Here is a 20102-nt window from a genome sequence, read left to right as displayed (position 1 = left end):
GGACAGCCGAGGGGACACGGAGCGGGGAGGATGGCACATGGCGCGGGAGGGGCCGCAGAGGACACGACACCGGGGCCCGTCCCGGCCCCACCCCGCGGGCCCAGCCCCAGCGCCCCAGCCCCGGGGGGACCCTCCGCCGCGTGGGCGGGGCCGCGCCTGGACACGCCCCTTATGCTAATGAGCGCTGAATCACGCTCCGCGGCCCCGGCCGCCGGGCGGACTGACCCACCGGGGCGCGGAGGGGGGGAGAGCGGGGCGCGGGGAGGCAGAGCGCGGGGGCCGACGCGGCCCAGCGGCCCGCTCGGGACATGGGGCGCGGAGGAAGCGGCGGGCTGCGGCCGCCCTCGGGGGCAGGACCCGCCGCGGGAGCAGGCGCCGGGCGCGGGGGGAGGCGGCGGCGGGCGGGCGGCCCCCAGGCGCGCGCGCGTGGTGGCGGCCGCGGGGCGGGGCGAGCGGGCGGTGGGCCGGATCACGTGACGGGCGGGCCGCCGCCATTTTGTCCTGCGGAGGCAGTATTTAGGGCGCAGCGCCCGGGCCGCTGCGCACTCCCGCCGGGACGGAGCTCTGCGCTGCCGCTGCCCCTCCCTCCCTCTCCCGCCCGCGGCCGGCCCCCTCCCTCCCACCCTCCGCTGCCTGCAGCCGGCCTCCACCCCGTCTCCCTCCTTTCCTTCCCTCCCCGCCCGCGCTCCCCTCGCCTCCGCCATTTTGTGGCCGAGCGCTGCCTGCGGAGGACCGGCGCCGCGGCGGAGCCTCCCGCTTCCCCCCCTCGCGCTCCCGCTCCCAGCGGCGCCTAGCTTCGCCCCGGCGCGGCCGCCGCAGCCATGTCCTCCAGCGCTAGCCCCGAGTACGCCTCCTTCTTCGCCGTGATGGGCGCCTCGGCTGCCATGGTCTTCAGCGGTGAGCACCCGTCCGGCTTCCCCGGGGGAGGGTGTCGGGGCTTGGAGCTGCCAGGGGGGGTGGAGGGAGCATGGGCTGGCTCGCCGCCGTACCGGGGAGGGGAGAAAGGCCCCCACTCCCTTTCCCGTCCTCCCTCTCCCTTGCTGGGGCGGGATTCCCGGTGGTGGGCCTGGCGCCCGGCTGGACGGGGCGTCCTCCTGGCCGCGGGGGACGGAGGCGGCCCCGGGCCCGGGGGTGGGCCGCAGCCTCCGCCCCACCACCCCCCCCCAGCTCCATCCGGGCTACCGGGGCGCGCCGGAGGGGGTCTACGCGAGTGACGTCACCGCGGAGCCTGCTGCCGCCGGCGGAGCCCCCGCTCCCACGTGACTGCGGCGGCGCTGCCGCCCGGACCGGCCCCGCGGGGGCGGCCGTGCCTCCCTCCCCCGTGCCACGCCGCGGGGACTCCCGTCCCGCGGGGGCCAGGTCCCCCGTTAGCCACGCGTGCGGGCTGACCTGCCGGTACGTTATCCAGCCAGAAACCCGGTGTCACTGTAGGCCCCGGTCCCGGCTGTACTAACGTGTGCCTTAGCGTGTGCTGCGGGAGGGTCTCGTACCTGCTGCCGTGCCCGGCTTCCCCCCGGGGCTTTCTCGGGGCCTTTCGGCGGTGAGTCAGCCTTTGCGGGCTCTCCCGGCAGGGAGGGTTGGTCTGGCTCTCCTGGGGCTGGGTGTAGCGCTTCTCTTGCTGTAAATAGGACAAAGTTGCTTTTTAAAACATTCCTTGGATAACGCAAGACCAAATTTTAATAGGATTGAAGCCTAAATATGCAAGCATTTCAGGACTGAAGTCACCTTTACAGATATTAATGACATTAAAAACAACTGATGGGCTCCTGACCTTCCCTTTAAAATGGGCGATGTGTGAAATACAGAAAAAGGGAAGCTCTTCTAGTGGCCATCCATCTGCATCTTAAGTCATTGAGGTTCAGTGAGGAGTAAATTGGGTCAGTCTGTGATATCACTCTCCCTATTGAAGAATGTTTATGCAGAGACCTATAAATGCTGTTTTACACTAGAAAGATCATCATATGGTGCCTTGTCTCTCTTGGAGCCTGAGCAAACCTTCTGCAGAAGATGACTGCTGTTCCTGGTTGATGATATACTGTTTCCTGATAGGTGCAGACGTGCTGTTGTGTTTGGGACATAACATGGGGAAGTCTCCAGCTAGTTTTTTTCTAAATGCAAGTGTTGCAGTAACTAGAATACAAGAACTAGGAATCAGTCCGTTTTTCCCTTCTGAAGACTTAGCCAGTGTCTCCACATGTGTGAGCATACTGACTTGTCTTTGTCTACCACCTAATTTGGCTCCTGGTTGAGGAATCAAAACACTCAAGTACTGAATTGGCTGTAACTCAAATTGTATATAGCTGTACGTGTGCTTGGAGTCTCATTATGTTAAAGTAGCCTCTGAGATGGTAGCTAGGTCTGCAAGACAAATTTGTGGAAGCTGCTCTTGATTGATTAGTGTGGTAGACTTAAGCTGTGTGAATAGCTAAGTAGACAGTTGAGAGGAAGCAGTCTAGCCATGCTTGTGATTGCACCATTGACTGGTTTCACACCAGCCATGTTCATGGCTTTAATCTTGGCTGAACAAAGCCAGTCCAGCTTTTTTGTCTTGCTCAGTTTGTACCTAGTAGTGGAATGCAGAGGTCCAGAGTGCTGAGGGCAGTTAGTGGCCTGCCACCTCAGAGTTAAAATGTACTTGTATTTGACAGTTAAGGACTTTCCTGAAAAGAGTATGGCTGGAATGCTGTAGGAGCCAACGTTGGGACTACTGACCTACTGCCTCTTGGCTAATGAAGGTAATGGAAGAGTAGACTAAGAGCTAGTTACCTGTTGGAAAAAACAGTCAGCTGATCACTGCCTTTTGCAGAATAGCTCGGAAGCAAAAGAACATGGTTGGATGGCCTTTTAGATGCTAGTTTTGTGATATGCAAGCTTGCTTCAGTGGAAACGTGAGGGATGCAAACTGGAGTCAGCGTTTTAATAGGAATTCAAGATGTTGCTTGACATGTCTAAACCAGAAGTGAAGCGTTTCCTAGAAGCCACAGGTTTGATAGCATGGTACTGTGGGATTGCAAGTTAAAGGGGAAGGATTAAGTAATTAATTCAAAGTGAGTGCTTAAGCTATTTTTCTGACTTGGTAACTATGGTGTTGCTGCTGGTACATGACTGGTCTTTGATGCAGAGTCTGTGTTAGATGGTCCTAATACCAGCAGGTCTGAGCTATGAGGTTAGTCTCTTGCTAGGGCCTAAGTGCATCTGATGGGTTCAGTCACTGGAACAACAGGTTATAGATACTGCTGATGAAAAATTATTTCTTAGTGAACATTACTGAACTGCTTGTTTAGTGAAACAACCTGGATTTTTAAGGCAATATGGCAGAGGTGTCAAGATAAACTAAAACTTGCAGTGTCATGTAGCTTCCCTAAGAGAGATGTGACACTACAGCATGTTCTGATGTTAAGTGAACATTAGTTTTTTTAAAAAAAAACAACCTTGATTTAGAAGGAGCTGAGTCAGTCTGCACAAGCAGTGTAAAACTACCTAAAAAGGTCCTAAATCAGTGTTAATTAGTGCAGTGATCATGTCTGACATGCTGTATCTAAAGATCAGATTCTTGTGGAGCTTGTAATTCAGAGACCTGTTTCTAGTAAACATGTTCAAGTTCTATACTGTCCAGGCCAGTTTGATGTGAAAACAAGTGACTTTATGCAGTACTGTTTGATGTTTGAACATTAACTGCTGATGGTAAATAGATAGCAGAACTTGTTCTGGTCAGCTAGTACTGATGACAGCTAGAAAGACTAAAGCAGGCTGCTGTGACCTTGGCTGTCTTCGAGCCTGCTTATTCATTTGCTGATTACAACTTGTTCTGATAGCTAAAGTTCCCTTATTTCCTATGTAAAATATGTGGCTGGCTCAGTGTCAGGTGCTGTTGAGTGATCAAATTATTGCAGCTTTTCCATGCAACTTCGGCATGCCAAAATGGAAAAGCATGGTATTGGGCAAAGATGTCTGATTATGCACTTGCTGATGCTCCATGTAGAAAAGCATGATGTCCCAGGTACACCCGACTGGCCTCCTTCGTGTGGTAAGGAGTTTTACTTAGGCCTGTGCTCTGAATGGGCATCCAGTGCCTTCAATAATGCTTCACTGTCAAGCATCTGGAAGACTGCTAATGAAGAGAACTCTAGCCAGCAGTGTTGAGGTTAGTCTTTGTTTTCTCGTTGTTGCTGCAGAGCTAATGAAATAGTACTTTTTATTTTAAACTAGAGCTGCAGATACTGTAGCAGTTGGTTAGCTATTAAGGTACCTCCGTGGTGAAATTGTTGCCTCAGAACATCTAGCTTGATGCAGCTGACAGCCCTGTGCAGTCTGATTCTAGAAGGCATCATGACTGTAAACAGCTTGCAGCCTTGAAGGCAAATTACACCTGTGCTTCCTGAAATACTGTCTCTTGAGGAGTGGGGAGGTGGTAGAGAGGAGAGCTCCTTGCTTCTCGATAAGGAGCTGTAGACCTCATCCTTACAGGAGCTTGTAGACTTCTTAGCTCTAGCTTGCAGGTCAGAATGAAATGACAGAACAGAGTGTGGCTCAAGGTAGTCTTCTCTTTCAAATCACTAAAGAGTACTTCCAAGGCATCATGGTATGTGCAAGAAAACTCAATGGGTCAGAGCTACCAGGCTGTCTACAGTAAAGACTAGCTTAAGCATTCATCCTTAACAGCAGGTAAATTAGTGGGCTATTAAGACATAAGTGTTACAATAGAAGTAAACCACATAGGCAGTATTTCTACAGCTCAGTTAAGTTTAAGGAAGACATCTCAAGGGCATCATTTCCACTCAGTAGATACTAGTCTTAGGATCATCTGAAAACCAGATTGAGCATCAGGATAAACCATTGGCTCTACAGAACTTGGCTCAAGCAGATAGGCTGCTGCTTGTACTGTGGCTTCCAGGTGTACACGATGGGACTCCTGTCTTGTCCTGAAGTCACTGTAGACTACAAAGTCTGCAGGTACTTCCCCTCTGGGAACATTCAGAGCAGCAGTGGAGATGAATGCCCGCTGCCTCAAGACCTCTTAGTCAACTTCCCTTCCTAAAACTAGCCTCTTCCATCTGTCCAGAGCCTGACTGATTTCAAGCAGTGGTTGTAAGCTGAAAAAGTCTCCAGCCTGATCAGGCTGTTCAGTGATGCTTGAAACAACGGTTTTATGGAAGTGTGTGTGCTTCCTTCCGCCTGCTTGCTGTCCTCTCCAAACAGTAAGGCATAACTTGCTGAACTCACTTCCTTCAGACAGTGAATCTTGTGAGCATGAGGCTTCAAGTCACGGTACTATGGCCACAGGAGTGTCTGCTGGATGCAGTCAGATGACCTTGGCTTTCCCACGCTTCAGAAATGAGGCAGCTTAGCTGTGGATGCCTGCTGGTGAGTGGTGTAAGCTGCTGTTAGACCAACTAGTTGAAAAGGGCTCCTGCTGACTGGTGTAACAAACTACTCTGCCAGTCACTACCTGGAATACAGTGGTCCACCCAGTCTGTGAAATGGGTCATCTTTAAGGTTGCAGGGGAGCTTGTATAATGATAAAGATAAATAACAAGTGACTGGACTTTATTGCTTGCAGAAGAGCAAGCCTGTACTGTGGTGTAAAGTGTCAGCATTACCATACTTTTAAAAAAAAAAAATTGGCTTTGTGTGCTATGTCTGGCAATCCAGAGTACCAGTTGCAGCAGTCCTAGCTGCTTGGACAGTTGACTGGTAACTCCTTTGTTCTTTGGACTGTTGTTATTGCAGCAGCTTCTTGAGGAGCTGATAGATTTTTAAGTTCTCAAATTTACTGAATAAAAGTAAATGGCCTGCTAGCCTTGTGGTGGTTTTTGATAATGCTGTAAGGTGATGATTCTAGGCTTATTTGAACTCCCCACACATCTTCAACATTAGGGAAGAACAAAGTGTGCTGTCCCTAATGCTGTAACAGGTGACTCATTAAAGATTTTCAAAGTCTACAACTTCCTGTAGGACACCTTATTTGTGTACCCTTCCAGTTATCACTGGGGACTGGCTGTAGTCCCCCAGTCTTCAGTCAGTGTAATCTGAATTTGCATAGGTTCTAGATACAGTTCCTTTAATGTGGCTGTCTCTTCTGTGGAGGTGCAACTGGACATAGCAACAAGGTTTTTCCAAGGCAGACATGGAGTATCCATTACTGTAATCTGAGGTAGAGCTGTGTTTGTCTTATTAAATGTGGTGGTGTGGGAGGGGCTGTAGAATACTGGTGGGAAGAAGCCTGTTTCCTCAAAAATGCCCACGTTTCTGGCATGGCAAAGCAATGACTGTATTTGACATCGATATCAGTGCTAACAGTTCTCCAGCCAGTTAAGAACAACATGCTCAAGGATGAACAGATTTGAGGTGAGTTGATGCCTGCTGTCTGGTTTGAGGGAAGCCTACCTACTGCAGAGAGCAGCCCATTTCATAATGGATTAATTATAAAAGGCTCTAGATGTAAGTGCTCATCCAGAATGGTCTTTCATACTTGCTGTGATAGTAACCCATGGTATCTTAATTGAAAGTTGACTTGTGTTACTAGCTCACTTCCAGTAGGCAGAATTTCTCTGCATTAGGGGCTCTGGAAATCTTTCACATACTGAAGTGTGAAAACCTGCTTCCCCATGGTGGGACAGAGGAGGAATCACTGGCTCTGAATGAACCAAATGCTGCTGGTTTGTGTGTGGCTGGTTCTGAACCTCTGTATTCTTGGGCTGAGCGTGCCTGAATGTATTGCAACTGCTGAAACTGCATCTATGCAAATGGTTCCCTGGCTTGAAGGCCCCTGATGATGTGCTCACTGTCCATAGGTGCGTATCTGTCTGCACAACTGCTGCAAGGAGTTTGATAATAGCCTCTTCCTATATTGAGGGAGTGTCGCATGAGGTGACTTGCAGCTAACATAGCTGCAAGGTTAATGTTCTCAGTGCGTGACCTTACTGAGCACTGTAACTATAGCTACAAAAGATGGGCCCTAATTCTTGGACTGGCACTTGATCTAAACCACGGGCTGCTTGACTGCTGACAGTGAATATCAGAGGCAAAGCTCTCCTGAAAGGTCTGACAGTGGCCAGACTGCAACTAGTCTTCAGTCCTTACTGAAGCTGTCACCTACGTGGCAAGTTACTTTTTAGTTCATCTTGGAGCTGCACAGCTATACTACCTCTGCTGCCACTTTTGACTAATAGAGAGTAACAGCTGTGGCAAGGTGCTGTGCAGCATATCCACAGCCCTGTGGGGGAGTGTGTTTTGCCCCCAGGAGCAGTACTAAATCAGCTCTGGTTTGTGAGTTCAAGGAGTTACTCTTCAGAAGTATTTCAAAAATCAAGTTAAGCATTGAAACAAGCTTACTGGAAGTAGTCTTGAATGATGTGTAAAGCAACTTCTTTGTATTATAACACCATTGAACTTGTAAATGACACGGTTCCTGGTTACAGACCAGAATGGCTTGCTTCAGTGATAGAGCTAGGTAGGCAAAGTGCTGCTTCTCTGACTGCCAGGTAAATGTTTTCATAGCTCTGTATGCTTTAAAGGTAGTGTTGCAGCTTAATTGGTCTGTATGTTAGAGGTGATAGAGCTGTATGATCTGAATATGCGGTGTCTTGGTGTGTAACAGTGGTACAGGTCTTGTTCCATTTTCACTGTCTTCCACTTAGATCTCATCAAACCCTATTCACTAAAAAGATTTTGAAAAATGCCCTTCCACCTCATCAGGGGTATTTAAATGTAGCATATGTGCTTCAAACATTCGCAGCTGCCAAGAGGTAAAAGTCAAGATGTGCAGGAGGGTTGACCTAAGTGCCAGATAGCCCATAACTGAATGGCTGTTGCCATTAGATGGCTATGTCGTGGTGGGAAGTGGCTATCTTTGGGGTATTGTCAAAGGTGCGAGGAGAACTTCACAGGCCAGTGAAGAACAGTAAGACACGCTGCTGTGTAAGATATTGGAGACGCAGCTGCAGGGGACTCCAGTGTAAACCTGTTGGCCAGGATGCTGATAAAGACTTCACTGGGAGCAGATACACAGCTTCAGAGCTTGGCACTTGTGTAGCACCTGTGACTGTCTGCCAGTGAGAGTGTAATAGATCTTCAGTGCCATCTAAAACTGTAATGTGAAAACTAGCTGCCACAGAGTACATGTAGATGTTATTTGTTAGTGTGTCTAGACCAAATTCAAGGCACAAGCTCTTGCCTGTTCCCTTGAATTGGGATTTGACAACTGGGAATTGACAAACTTGTGCTTATCTGCCCCCTCCCAAAACCTTAAGCAGGCTGACTTTCTGTAAGTGGGATTACAAAATCAGGTTCTGTAATCCATCAGTGCATTAATTGCAACACTTAACTTCAGACTTGGAGGAAGTAAAGACTGATCTAATTTTAAATAGTGAACTTCCCTCATGAGCCTCTGTTTCTGGAGAGGTTTATAAAAGATTCCAGACAAGGGAAGTGGTTTCTGCTAAATGCTGTAGCCAGTCTAGAAGTATAGATAGCCTGAATCTAAGGACTGGAAGTAAGTGGAATCAAGATGCTTCATCTGACAGAAAAGGTTTCTAATTTAAGCTAGTGATTTCTTTCTAGACTTCCTAGGGGCTAGACCCTTAAACAGTACCATCACTGAAATTGCTAGCTAAGCCTGTATGCTAGTTTGCAGGCTCAGTTTACATTTGCAGGTAAAACCTGTCTTCTGCTCTTGGCTCAGGCTTCCTGCTAAGTTGTATTCTAGTTCTGAATTGAACAGCCCTTTACATCTGGCTCAGAGACAGTCAAGGTTCAGTATTGGAGCTTTACTAGTACAGGACCAATTTGTAGTTGATAATTATTCTTTCCCTTCAAGTTTTTGTAACTAAAACGGAATTTCCTTTTGATAGTGAGTCTTATGTTAGTGCAGGAGTGCTGTCTTTATTAATCTTCTGAAGTTTCCTAGTGCAAAGCCAGGAGGATTACTTCTCCATTCTTGACTGCACAAAGGTAGGCTTCATGTAAATGCTGAGTGAAAAGCAGGAAGGCACAATATCCTAAACCCTTTGAATACCTCCTAGCAACTCTTTTGGGCAAGGTGCCCCATCTCACACTTGGATGCTGGTGTAAGGCAGCTACAGATTTTTGTGGAACAAGCAGCTCTCTCCCTTGTAGAAACCTTACTGTTAAGTCTGGAGCAAACTCAAATAGTAAGTCTCTGAACAATGCAGATTTTAAGTCCCCATGGTTTTAATACTCTCCAGTAGCCTTTTAGAGCACACAAGAGCATTTTTGTGCTAAATAGGACTGTAACCTTTGAATATCAGCCTGACTGTCTGAAAAGGCTGCTGACCTGCATATTGTATCTTGGGTGATGGTGATGGTGAGTGCAGTTCAGACTTAAGCTGTACCTAAAGTACTCCAGAACAAGGTTGGAAGAAAAAGGGTCTTTCAAAGTGCTTCAGAATCAAAGAATGATGTATTTGTGGAAACTTTTGTGAGACTAACACAAAGTTTTCAAGGCAGAAGTTACTTTTTGGGGTAGTGCTTTGGGACTCTTACAGCAATTCTCAGTTGTAGGTGGTAAGCCCATGTTCTTCTTTGAAAACCAAGCTTTGGATTCCTTTGTTGGTCTCTCCATGGTCAAGTATTTGCACAGGTGGTCAGTGAACCTTAGGAGTAAGGTGGTTGTAGTCCTCTATAACCTAGAAGCCATACTCCACTTTGTGGTTCCAGTGGTTGCATTAACAAGTGTTTGGACCTGAATCCTTCACAGGTGAGGCTATTGACACATGAAGAAGGTGTCCTTTCCCCAAGGAATGAAGTGTGGCAATAATATGTGAGTTTGTTGCTATCTCAGACTGTGTCCGAAGCTTAAATGGCATGTGTTTAACCCCAGGCCAAAGCACAGGTTTTGTGAAAGAAGAGGCCATTTGAAGGTGACTTGTTAAACACTGGGTGCATCTGAGAACTCAGCCCAAGTGGCTCAAAGTTCAGTGACTGAAACCTGACTTTCAACTGAGCCTTATTCTGCTGCAGCAGAAAGACATGCTTTGCTGTGTTTCCTCTGCAGATCAGCTGAGCAGAGCCTTGCAGCGTGGGCTGTGTGAGGGCACAACCTCTGAACTAACAAGTTAAGGTTTGGACCTTGGGTTTTGATTCCTAAACAGGGAACAAATGTCTGCTAGGGAGTGAAGCTAGCTCAGAGGGGGTACTCTGTTATCAGTACTGTTTGAACAGCACCTTTTTATTGACCTAGCTTTGATCTAGGACTCTGGATAGGTCACTTCCTCATCCCTTAGGGGAATATTCGTGGCTGACAAACCAAGTAGTCAAGTGACTATGTTAGTTTTGCACAATTCTTCCTTATGCTGACTCAACTGTTCTAATGCTGCAGCCTAGTGAAGAAGATAGTATTTGGGGATGTGTCTAATGCATTTTTTTGTCTTCCAGCCTTGGGAGCTGCATATGGAACAGCAAAGAGTGGCACGGGTATTGCAGCCATGTCTGTCATGAGGCCTGAGCTCATCATGAAGTCAATCATCCCTGTTGTCATGGCGGGTATTATAGCTATCTATGGCCTCGTAGTGGCAGTCCTTATTGCCAATGCCCTCTCACCTTCTATCACGCTATTCAAGTAAGTTGCTGCATCTGTCAGTTTTGTTGAAGTTTGTCCTGTCACTATTTTGATGCTGCTGGGTGGGTTTTGCTCAAGACCCCAGGAAGGACTGTTGATGCTAAATGTTCCTAACCTGGGCTTACCAGCATGGACTGAATTTCAGCTGTCCTTCCTGATGCCTTAGCCTCAGTGGTAGTGCTGCCTGATTAGTTTGCTGTATTAGCTGACAGATCAGACATCCCACTGCTAGAGATAATGCAATGTTTTACAGCTTGAAAGAAACCATGTATGGGCAGTACTGGGATAGGAGGCTAAGCTTGTTTCCTGGTGCCAAATTCTAGATCTGGAATACACAGGTCTTTCCAAGACTGTCTAATCAGACTGTCTAAATAGTTCTCCTGTTGCCTGGGAGATGCAAGTGAATAATTAATACTGGTGGTTGCTTTATGTGCTGGTAAACCAATCCTCACGCTATACATCGGGCTTCTACACGAGCTACAGTCTGAAACTTAATATACTCTTGGCTTTTGAGAATAGCTGAACCAGCTTGAGACCTCTCAGAATAAAACAATGCTTCTGAGGTCTAACAGTAGATATCTGTGTCGCTGTACAAGCTATAGCTGATGAGCAGGTGGTTGGCCTAATAAGCCATGATCTAAGAAACGGCAGGTACAAATGCTCCTTTGCAGTTACCAGGTGGCAGGATACTGATAGGTACCCCTGCCTGGAAAAGCAGACCATTCCTGTCCAACTCCTGCAGTGCGAGAGACCTAATAATCACCTGGATGTGCTATGGCTGTATAATAAAGTTGCTAAAGGTGAAGACCTTTAGCACCTATTAACAGGCTACACAGCACTGGGACAGGCATATGGCAAGTGCTAGCCCACATGGCTGGAGTAAGTAGAGTGCTGGCAGTGTGCTAAGCCTGCAGCTGACTGAAGTGGCTCCAGGCAAGCTGGGTGGCCATGTGAACTCGCAGGCCCAGTAGCTTAGCTTAGTGTATGAGCCATACTTGAGTATCAGCTAAAGATCTTGCATAGCTGCCCATTTTTTTTAAGTATCAGAGCTAGGAGTCTCAGGAATCACCTGCTTTGTGAGACGTACTGTGCTTGCTTTAAGAGCTCTTTCTGCAGGAAAGAGGTTCCCTTTAAATATTTGAATGTTAATTCTTACTCCCTTTGGGGAGAGCAAAAAAAGACTAGCCTGAAGTTGAAGGGTTGGGTGTCCTGTTGCTTGCCACTGAAACTCTTTTCATCTCTGTCCTACAGGAGCTTTCTTCAGCTGGGTGCTGGCTTGAGTGTGGGCCTCAGTGGTCTGGCTGCTGGCTTTGCCATTGGCATTGTGGGTGATGCAGGTGTACGGGGAACAGCACAGCAGCCCAGGTTATTTGTGGGCATGATCCTGATTTTGATCTTCGCTGAAGTGTTGGGTCTCTATGGCCTCATTGTTGCCCTTATCCTCTCCACAAAGTAAACGTCGTGGTATGATGTAAAGAGATGTAACAAATCCACGTTTAAAAAAGCTCCAGAATGAAAATGGTCTCTCCAATGTGTACAGTTGTCCCAATTTGGTAGTTGATCTCTTGTAAATGCGCAATGTATGTTAGTGACTTGTCTGTCCTGTGTGTACTTCAATATTAAATTGGATGGGCTGCTCCAAGCCTGCTGCATGGCTTGGGGTGGCCTGTGTGCAATTTTCCACCCATTGCTGTTAGTACTTTATGTATAAATATGAACTAGAAATGTAATTTTTTCTCTTCACTGGATGTTTATTTATAAAAGACTTGACATGTTCATACATCTATGGAGCAAGGATTTTCAATTTCCCATGCTATATATATTAATCTTATATATAGGTAGATTACACTGTGGGGTCAATTGTAAGTGCAGAGAATTCCTTGGATGTAACTTTGATTCTAAAGATTGCTGTAGTGTCCTGGTATTGGAGTATGAGAATTTTGTGTTTTATTACAGCAATTGTCCGAAACACTCCTGTGTTTCAGTAGTAACTGCGTATGCTCCGGCATCAGAGTCGTGCACCCAGTGTTGGGTTACAAACTTATACCATGTTTCCAAATAAAAATTCCTCACTACATTGCTGTAATGAGTCCTCTGCCTCTGATTTCATGCTTTTGCTGCTCCTTTAGAAGAGGAGGGGTTCCTTTAGGGGGAGGCAAGTTCTTCAAGTGTCTGAGCACCATGTAGAAGTAAGGCTATCATCACTGCTAAAGCATTCCCTTTTTCTCCTGGGCAGGTAGCAGTGCTGTTTCCAGCTGCTGCCCACGGGCAGTACCTGTGAGCAGGAAGGCAAGGCTCTTGCAGTGCTGTACTCACCCTGATGGAGCAGCACATCTTTGCTCTGGCACATGGTAATGCCATGGCATAGGCTGAGCAGGGGCTCAGGGAACAAGGGTGCAGGCTTCAGCATGTGACTAGGAGTAGGAGCTGCTGAAGAGCCTTTAGGCAGTTTGTCCTTGTGATGGCTCTGCAGAAACTTAGCTGGTTGGAAAGCTGTGCTGTTAGCAGCAATTGCCTCTGAAGTACCTGAACAATAGTCTCATCAACAGAATGGGTTCATTCAAGAACTCACATTTTTAACTTGTAAATCAGTAGTGTTTGAGCTGAGAAGTTCTGCTTTTGCAGCTAGTGAGAGCTGTAGCAACCTCCTCTTGTCCTGAGGGTTTGAGTGTTGCAAAGCAATGCTGAAGTTCATATGGGAAGTACATGTTGGACCCTTTCAAATGTAGAGCTTGTTCCGAATTGCTTTTGGGAAGCATATCACCTTAATCTTAGTTGTATAGTTCAGAGAACAGGTCAAGCTTTCTCATGTTCAAGCCAAAATGTTAACGTTATGCAGACACCCAGTGCTAAGTGGTGCCTTTGTGATCAAACTTAGCTGAGGAATCTGGAGTGGTGTTGTCAAAACCTCTCCTGTCACCCTGGTTGGGAATGGAGATGTGGTGCTGCTGTACATGTATTTTACTGATGTACCTGTGCTGCAAACAAATCTGGTGTAAGTACCATGAAGAGCTACGGTCAGAGCACTGAAGCTGTGCCTAACCTGGCAGGGGCATTCACCAGCCCAGGCCTGGTGGCACCTCGTGCACCTTCCGGGTAGCTGGTCTCTAAACAGGGGACTGCTTAGGAGACTTCAGCTATGTGTTTCTGCTGGTATGTATCATTCTGCTAGTATGTATTTTCAGACTCTTGTGAAGGTGTAGCTTTAACAATTGTGGAATGATAATTATTAACTAATTGGTTTATTCTGTTTGCTAAAAAGCTAATCTGTCTGCATTCATCTAACAGGCTGTCAGCTGCTTGGCTTTGGGGTGGGCTGAACTAGTGGTTTTATGATTTGGAAGGGCTTCATGGCAGTCTGAGCTGTGGTGGTGCTTGGGCTGTAGAGAGGTGTAAGCCGGTTTAAGGAAAATCCTGGATGTCTACTGAAGCATTACCTGGGGTAGAATTCCTGATCTGAATTGTGTTGATCATTCTTTTTTTCAGCAAAAGTAGTAGACACAACTTCTGAATTATATTTTACCCAGGGGTCGTAAACATTTATGGAAACTATAGCCTAATTCTGTCAGCACTGACTGCAGTGAGTGCCTTCCTGGTACTTCTGTGCAGAGTCTGATAGAGCTTGCAGCTGGGAGGGCATGAATCATGAATTCGGGCTCTCTGGAAAGCACGCCACGTACATCTTGCAGTTCTGGTGAGAGGAATTGTATTTTGCTTATGTAGCAGGACAGGTGAAGGTCTTAGCTGGGGCTGCAAATATGTTAAAGATTTGGTTTTACCTTCTGTGAGGGGAACCTGCTGCCAGCCTTGTTTTTTGCCAGTTTACAAGAGTACGAGCAAATTGCATTTAAGAGAGCAACTAAATGCTGGTGGTAGCCCTCATCTCTGAAGAGAAATAAGCAATTTAAAGGCACCCATCTATAGGAACTCTTAAGATCCCACTGTAGCTTGGTGACACCTTGCAGAAGGCAGTTACTAGGCTCAGGACAGTGGCTGGTACTTACGTAACCGAATGCAGGCAAAATCCCATCAGCACTATTTTGGTTCATGCCTTGGAACATCAAGCCTTGCTTGTAAACCCATGCAAGTCAGGGGAACAGAGCATAGGACAGAATCTGGGGGTAGCATGCATAGGTGGAGGAATGATTTGTGCTGAGTACCTGCAGATACACCAGGAGTAAAATTAAAATCTGAGCATGTTGCCTCAGCCAAGCATTTTCTGACAGCAGTGCTCTAGATCCTTATTGATGACTCCCAGGTGAAAACTCGCATTTCAAGTCCTTCACTGATGCTATTGCATCAGCAAATTTCTCAAGTGATTCAGGGCTTTAAGAAAATTACAGACCTTTTGGTCCCTTTCCTTCATTTACTGACAGCAGTATGCTAGATCAGAGTGCAGTCCTGTCTGGCAGGGATTGACTTTGTATTTGGTTTGGAAGAGGGGAACAGCCAGCCTCAGAGTGTGAAATGACAGACTCGGAGAGTGCCTGATTAAACGAGGTGGCGTCTGCTGGCACATAAATAGTCCTCTGTAATGTGGTGGATTGTGTGACTGTGAGTGTGCACTGCAGAGTGAGTCAGCCCTGCAGAGAGAGAACAGAGCAGGGTGGTTCTGCAGCAGCAGCAGAGGGTAAATGTCCATTAGCAGTTGGTTTGGGCGAGGTGAGGTTAAGGAATGCCTGCTGCCAGATGCTGCCTGCATGGACAATGCCTTCAGAGAGCTTGCTGACCTGTCTCTTTTTTAACTGTTTCATACTGGCTTTTTGTTTTCAAAGGCTGCAGATTTTTTCTGGTTTTCATTTTTTTACTGCTCTGTTGGAGAAGCATTTTTAAGTAGTAGGATTTTTATGTGATTGCTCAGGGACTGTATTTTCCTTGGGAGACCTGGTTTACAGAGAAGCATAGTAACCTGGAAAAGTCAATAAGCTTCGGGGAAATAACCTCATTAAGAGAAACGGATCCCAGAAACTAAGCTGCTGTTTTCACCTACAGCAGATCTAATGAAAACGACTCTCTCAGTAAACCTTGTTTCTGTTGCAGCCTAATGATGGGGATACAGCTTTTTTATGGCTTTTTGCTGTTTCCATCCAGCCTTACTGTACAAACCATCACTGTTCCTCAAGTGAGAATTATTTCTGTCTCTGACACACAGGACTTGCCACCTCTGCTCTTACTGTATCTCTTTCTGCTCTACAGGTATTAACCATCTTTTTCTCTTGACATAATTAAATTAAACCCAGAGTTAGTCTTCCCAGTATGACTTATCCTGAAGTGGAAATTTTCTGTTTCAGTGTCAAAGGATCGTATCCTGAAAAGCTTCTCCATTTTAGTTCCTCTTACTAATGAATGCTGTTCCTTTTCTCTGCAAGCCACGCTTCATTTAGCTCCTGAGACAGTCACAGCTTTGGAGCTCATATCAGCGAGTTTCTTTCAAGCTAGTTTCTGCATCACAGTGCCAAAGCACACAGAAAAAGATCTTCCCCCAGCCTTACAGTGTGTCAGGCCCAAAGCTCTCCTAGGGGCCAGAGTGCAGGGTTCTGAGTGCCTCCCAAAAGGTATCCCCAGACCATTGCTGGTTCTCGCTGACCTGTGAGAGTACGAGCTGGGTAGCAGGAGGACAGGACAAGGCTCCTGGAGAAAGTGGCTCCTGTTTGCCATCTTCCTTTTGCTGAGGGGACAAGACTGGCTCACCACAGGCTCAAGTCCTGGCTCTTCTGGATTTACCAAGGGGATATTGGTGGCTGTTGCAGTGCCAGACCCTTTTTTGGCACTTTGAACTGTCCTGTCCTGCTATTAGATCTGTGCTTTCCTGCTTTGCCTTCAGGAGGGGGTATAGGGGTGATCTCGAGTGGCAGGGAGTGGATATGACCACCTACACCTCACGGCTCTGCCTACCTAAGGTAAGCTGAGGACTGTCACGTCTTTCTTCGATCAGCCTCAACTTTTGCTTTCTCAGGCTGTTTTTCTTAGTTTCTCGCAGGCCTGGTTTCTTGTCTCTCACACCGACAAATCTTAGGAAATCACATGTATTCCCAAGATTGGCAGTATGTTCTCAACTCATAAACAGCCTACCTGGCTCTTGTGTGCATTAGGACAATTTCTTAGACCTCTGTGAATGCACATGAAAAATTAGAAGCCAAAGCTGCATCTCTACAAGCACTTCATTTGGCAGCAATGCTAGCCCAAACGCTCCCTCTGGACACCCAGACCTTCTTTCACATCTGTTACATGCCCTCCCCGGTTTCTCCCAAGTGTGCTGGTACTTCTCATGCTGCCAGGCAATGAATCTAATTTGGGAATCGAGCCAGGTCAAAAATAACTCAACCTGGGATAAAAAACCATTTGCTGAAGAAAGTGCAAGTGAAACTACAGCTTGTGATTCCCTCAGCCTATTACTGAAGCAGTAGAGAGAAAGAACATGCAGTTATTAGAGAAGGAGTGCAATTATTAGTGACGTAAGCCAGGGTTAGTTTAATACTGAGAAATAAAAGAAGAACATCCAAAGGGATAAGACTTAAAACAGGATGGATACATGACATAAAGATGGGCTGGGTGACATACCTACAGCATCGATGAGACAAATTTCTATACCTTTCCTCTTGACACAGGCTGTTCTGTTCTTCCCAGGAGTGCAGAGAGAGTTCTGAGCCACTTTCCAGCTTTCTGATTCCATGGCTCATTCTGGGGCTTGCAGCCTAGAAAAAACTGTTGGATCTCTTTGTCACTGAAGGGTTGGTGAAGCTGTGTCAGTGGGGTGAACCCCGTGACGGGATCTTTTATAGTGGATGTTACTATCTGTAGGCATTTACTTAGATATCTCTTCCACTGCCAAGAAATGTTACTGTCACAAGTCTGTTAGCTTGTACATTCCTATGAAGGTGCCCTGTTTTGGCCACAGGCAGTTCAGGTGCTGTGTATACCTTTTGACATCAAAATTAATTTAGCAGCTTGGAAGGGTACTTCCTTGCAGTCATTTGCTCAAATAAGCAGGCCTGAGATCTGCTTTTAGGATTCATTTTCTAATTTTCCATATTTGGAGTTTCCTCGACCACCTGTACTGATGCCACAGATCATTCCCATCAATACGCTGCTTCATGCCCCAGATGTGGATTATTTCCGCCACGATGAGGAAAACCTGCCTGAAGCTGTTCTTGGCCTCAGTGTCCCCAGACAGTGCTGCACAGAGTTTTCCTGGCCTCAACCAGAATCATTCCCGGTTCTCCATTTCATCCTGCTGACAAGTAAGAGGCAGCTTGTAGTGTGGACAAGCACTGACATCATGGAATGATAAGTACAGCATAAAACCTCATTAAAATTCAATTCCTGGCCAGACGGGGATGTTACGTTCATGCACAATTACATTCCCCATCGTTTATCTTTTCTCGGTGTGATTCATTAGCAGAGCTCACATCAGCACCCTGCCCAGACACAGTCCTTGATGAGACACTTGACTCTCTCTGTGATACCACAGGACACCAAACGGGGTAAACACGTGAGTGAGAGCGCTGGGTGGACTGCTGCAGCACACAGCAATCCCCGTGGAGCAGACGGGACCGAGGGGAAATGGAAGCATCTGCCAGCAGATGTTCAGGAGTAAATGCTTGGACTGTGGAGGACACTAGCTTTAACTTGAACGATGCATAGTTCTTGCCACAGAGACTGCAGACATAAGGACCCTTGGTGGCATGGGCTGCTGGGGAGAAAAGGCAGGGGCCTGGCTATAGAGCACAGAACAAGCTTTCTGTCTTCTCTCCCAGGCTGCTGCTGACTTGTCAAACGACCCTAGGAGCCTGCCTACAGCAATGCTGTCAGCTTAGAAAGTAACATTTAAAATAAGTGATGACTTAGCTGTCCAGGTTGCAGTTAACTCTTTTTTCCTGTAGCTGAGACTCAGAAAGATCCAGTGAAAGGGTGGGTGCGTAAGCCTTACTTTGCCTGAGCCAACAGTTCAAATTTAATTTTGTTAGTGTAATTATTGTGCCCAGCCAGATTTCCAAGCAGGTACAGGCTTTGCAACACCTGTCTACCAGCTCTCAGGGGCAAGGATCTGCCAGTCCTTTATGACCGGTCCATCCAGCACACCTGGGTATGCCTGGGGTTGCCCTCAAGAAGTAAATAATCATGGGTCACATGAAGCAAGGCCTGCACGGTTGCTTCCTTGCACAGTGGCCCCTCACGCTACGACGTGTGTGCTGTCCCGTGCACGTGCGGTGTGCCACAAAGCAAGCTGAGCAGTTTCTCCTGGCAGAGTCATTCCCCAGAGAGAAACAAGTCCATTGTGGCCATTCCAGCCAAGGTTACTTATTCACAAATTCACAGATGTATAAGCCATTAGGAACCACTAATTGATCTCATCTGACTTCTCAAGCCTTTCAACTTTGCTTGATAAAAAGTAATACTTAGTGGGTAACATTTCCTCCCCAAAAGCATTCACCTGTTGGCATGTGACATGGCTGCCCAGCTGGCGGTGACAGTGCCTGTACAAGAGCTGCATCTTGGCTTACTGAAGGCTGCAAAATCCTTGGCTGGAAGATGCTGGGTAGTAGTGAACTTGTGAAGGTGGCTTGAGCTTACTCTGGTCTGTCCTGGGGCTGAGTAATGGTTCTTGAGAAATGATATTCTAGACCAGCTGTGCTGAGGAGCTCCAGTTTGGGGTCAGTGGACTCCAGATTCTGCCCCAAACATTTCTCATCAGAGCACGAGGCAAGAGGCAGCAGGAGGTGTGTGCAGACTGGCAGGAAGGTGGTCTTCGGGAGATGGTTGTGACGAACTGAGACGTGTACAGTCAGCGCAGCAGCCCTTCCACACCCCTCTCCAGCTTCCCTGAGCTCACCACATCTGGAATTTCCCTGGATGAGACAGGTTCCTTTAGGACAAAGGTTGCTCCCCACTGGTATCAGACCTTTTCAAGAGCATTTCGTCAGCTCCACGTTACATGCTGCGGCAAAACACCAGCATATGCTGCTGCCAGCCCCCACAGAGGCTCTGATAGGGAATGTTATTCATTTCTATTTAACGCTTAGTGTGATTAAACCAGATACAGAGGGTGAATTCCCTGAGACACTTGCTGCAAGGAGCAAGACGCCGGGCCTGCAGGGCAGGGTGGCCTGCCACCGTCCCTGGCTTCCCGGGGAAGCGCAGGCATCCCTCTGTGGCATCATCCCCACTGCCACCTCCAAGGCCGTGCCAGTGATGATGGGCCGCAGGCCCAGCGGCCTCTGTGGGCTTGGCAGGAGGCCCCAGGCCCGAGGAGCAGCCAGGGCTGAAGACAGCTGTCGAACAGAGCTCCTCCGCCGCCGGTTCTCCTCCACCACCGGCGTTCAGAGCGAGGCCGTGGCGGCGGGGCCTGCCCGCTCCCCTCAGCCCTGCAGCCGGCCCGCCTCTGCGGCGCCGCCGACCTCCTCAAGATGGCGGTGCCCTTCCCATGATGGCGACTGCGGGGTGGGGGGGTGGGTGGTCACGTGGGCGGGGCGGGTGGGGAATCCCGGCGCGTCAGCTGAGCGGGTCACGTGACGGGGAGGCG

The 20102-nt window shown here is 47.9% G+C and overlaps 1 protein-coding gene and 1 long non-coding RNA gene across 2 annotated transcripts; one reads left to right on the top strand and one right to left on the bottom strand.

Annotated features, from left to right (window-relative positions):
• Positions 1-523: 523 nt before the first annotated feature.
• On the top strand, positions 524-12665 carry ATP6V0C (ATPase H+ transporting V0 subunit c). The gene is made up of 3 exons (XM_074886431.1): positions 524-897; positions 10396-10579; positions 11831-12665. Exons 1-3 carry the CDS (start codon positions 822-824, stop codon positions 12033-12035), a joined length of 465 nt encoding a protein of 154 aa, XP_074742532.1. The 5' UTR covers positions 524-821; the 3' UTR covers positions 12036-12665.
• Positions 704-19999, bottom strand: LOC141950927 (uncharacterized). The gene is made up of 3 exons (XR_012631203.1): positions 17141-19999; positions 1491-1618; positions 704-944 (listed from the first exon to the last, which is right to left on the bottom strand). It is a non-coding gene; the product is annotated as an uncharacterized LOC141950927 (long non-coding RNA).
• Between the last annotated feature and the right edge of the window lie 103 nt (positions 20000-20102).

Source organism: Strix uralensis, chromosome 16, assembly GCF_047716275.1.
Source record: "Strix uralensis isolate ZFMK-TIS-50842 chromosome 16, bStrUra1, whole genome shotgun sequence".
NCBI lineage: Eukaryota > Metazoa > Chordata > Aves > Strigiformes > Strigidae > Strix > Strix uralensis.
The sequence above is the reverse complement of the archived record's forward strand: the minus strand, read 5'-3'. Positions and strand labels throughout refer to the sequence as shown.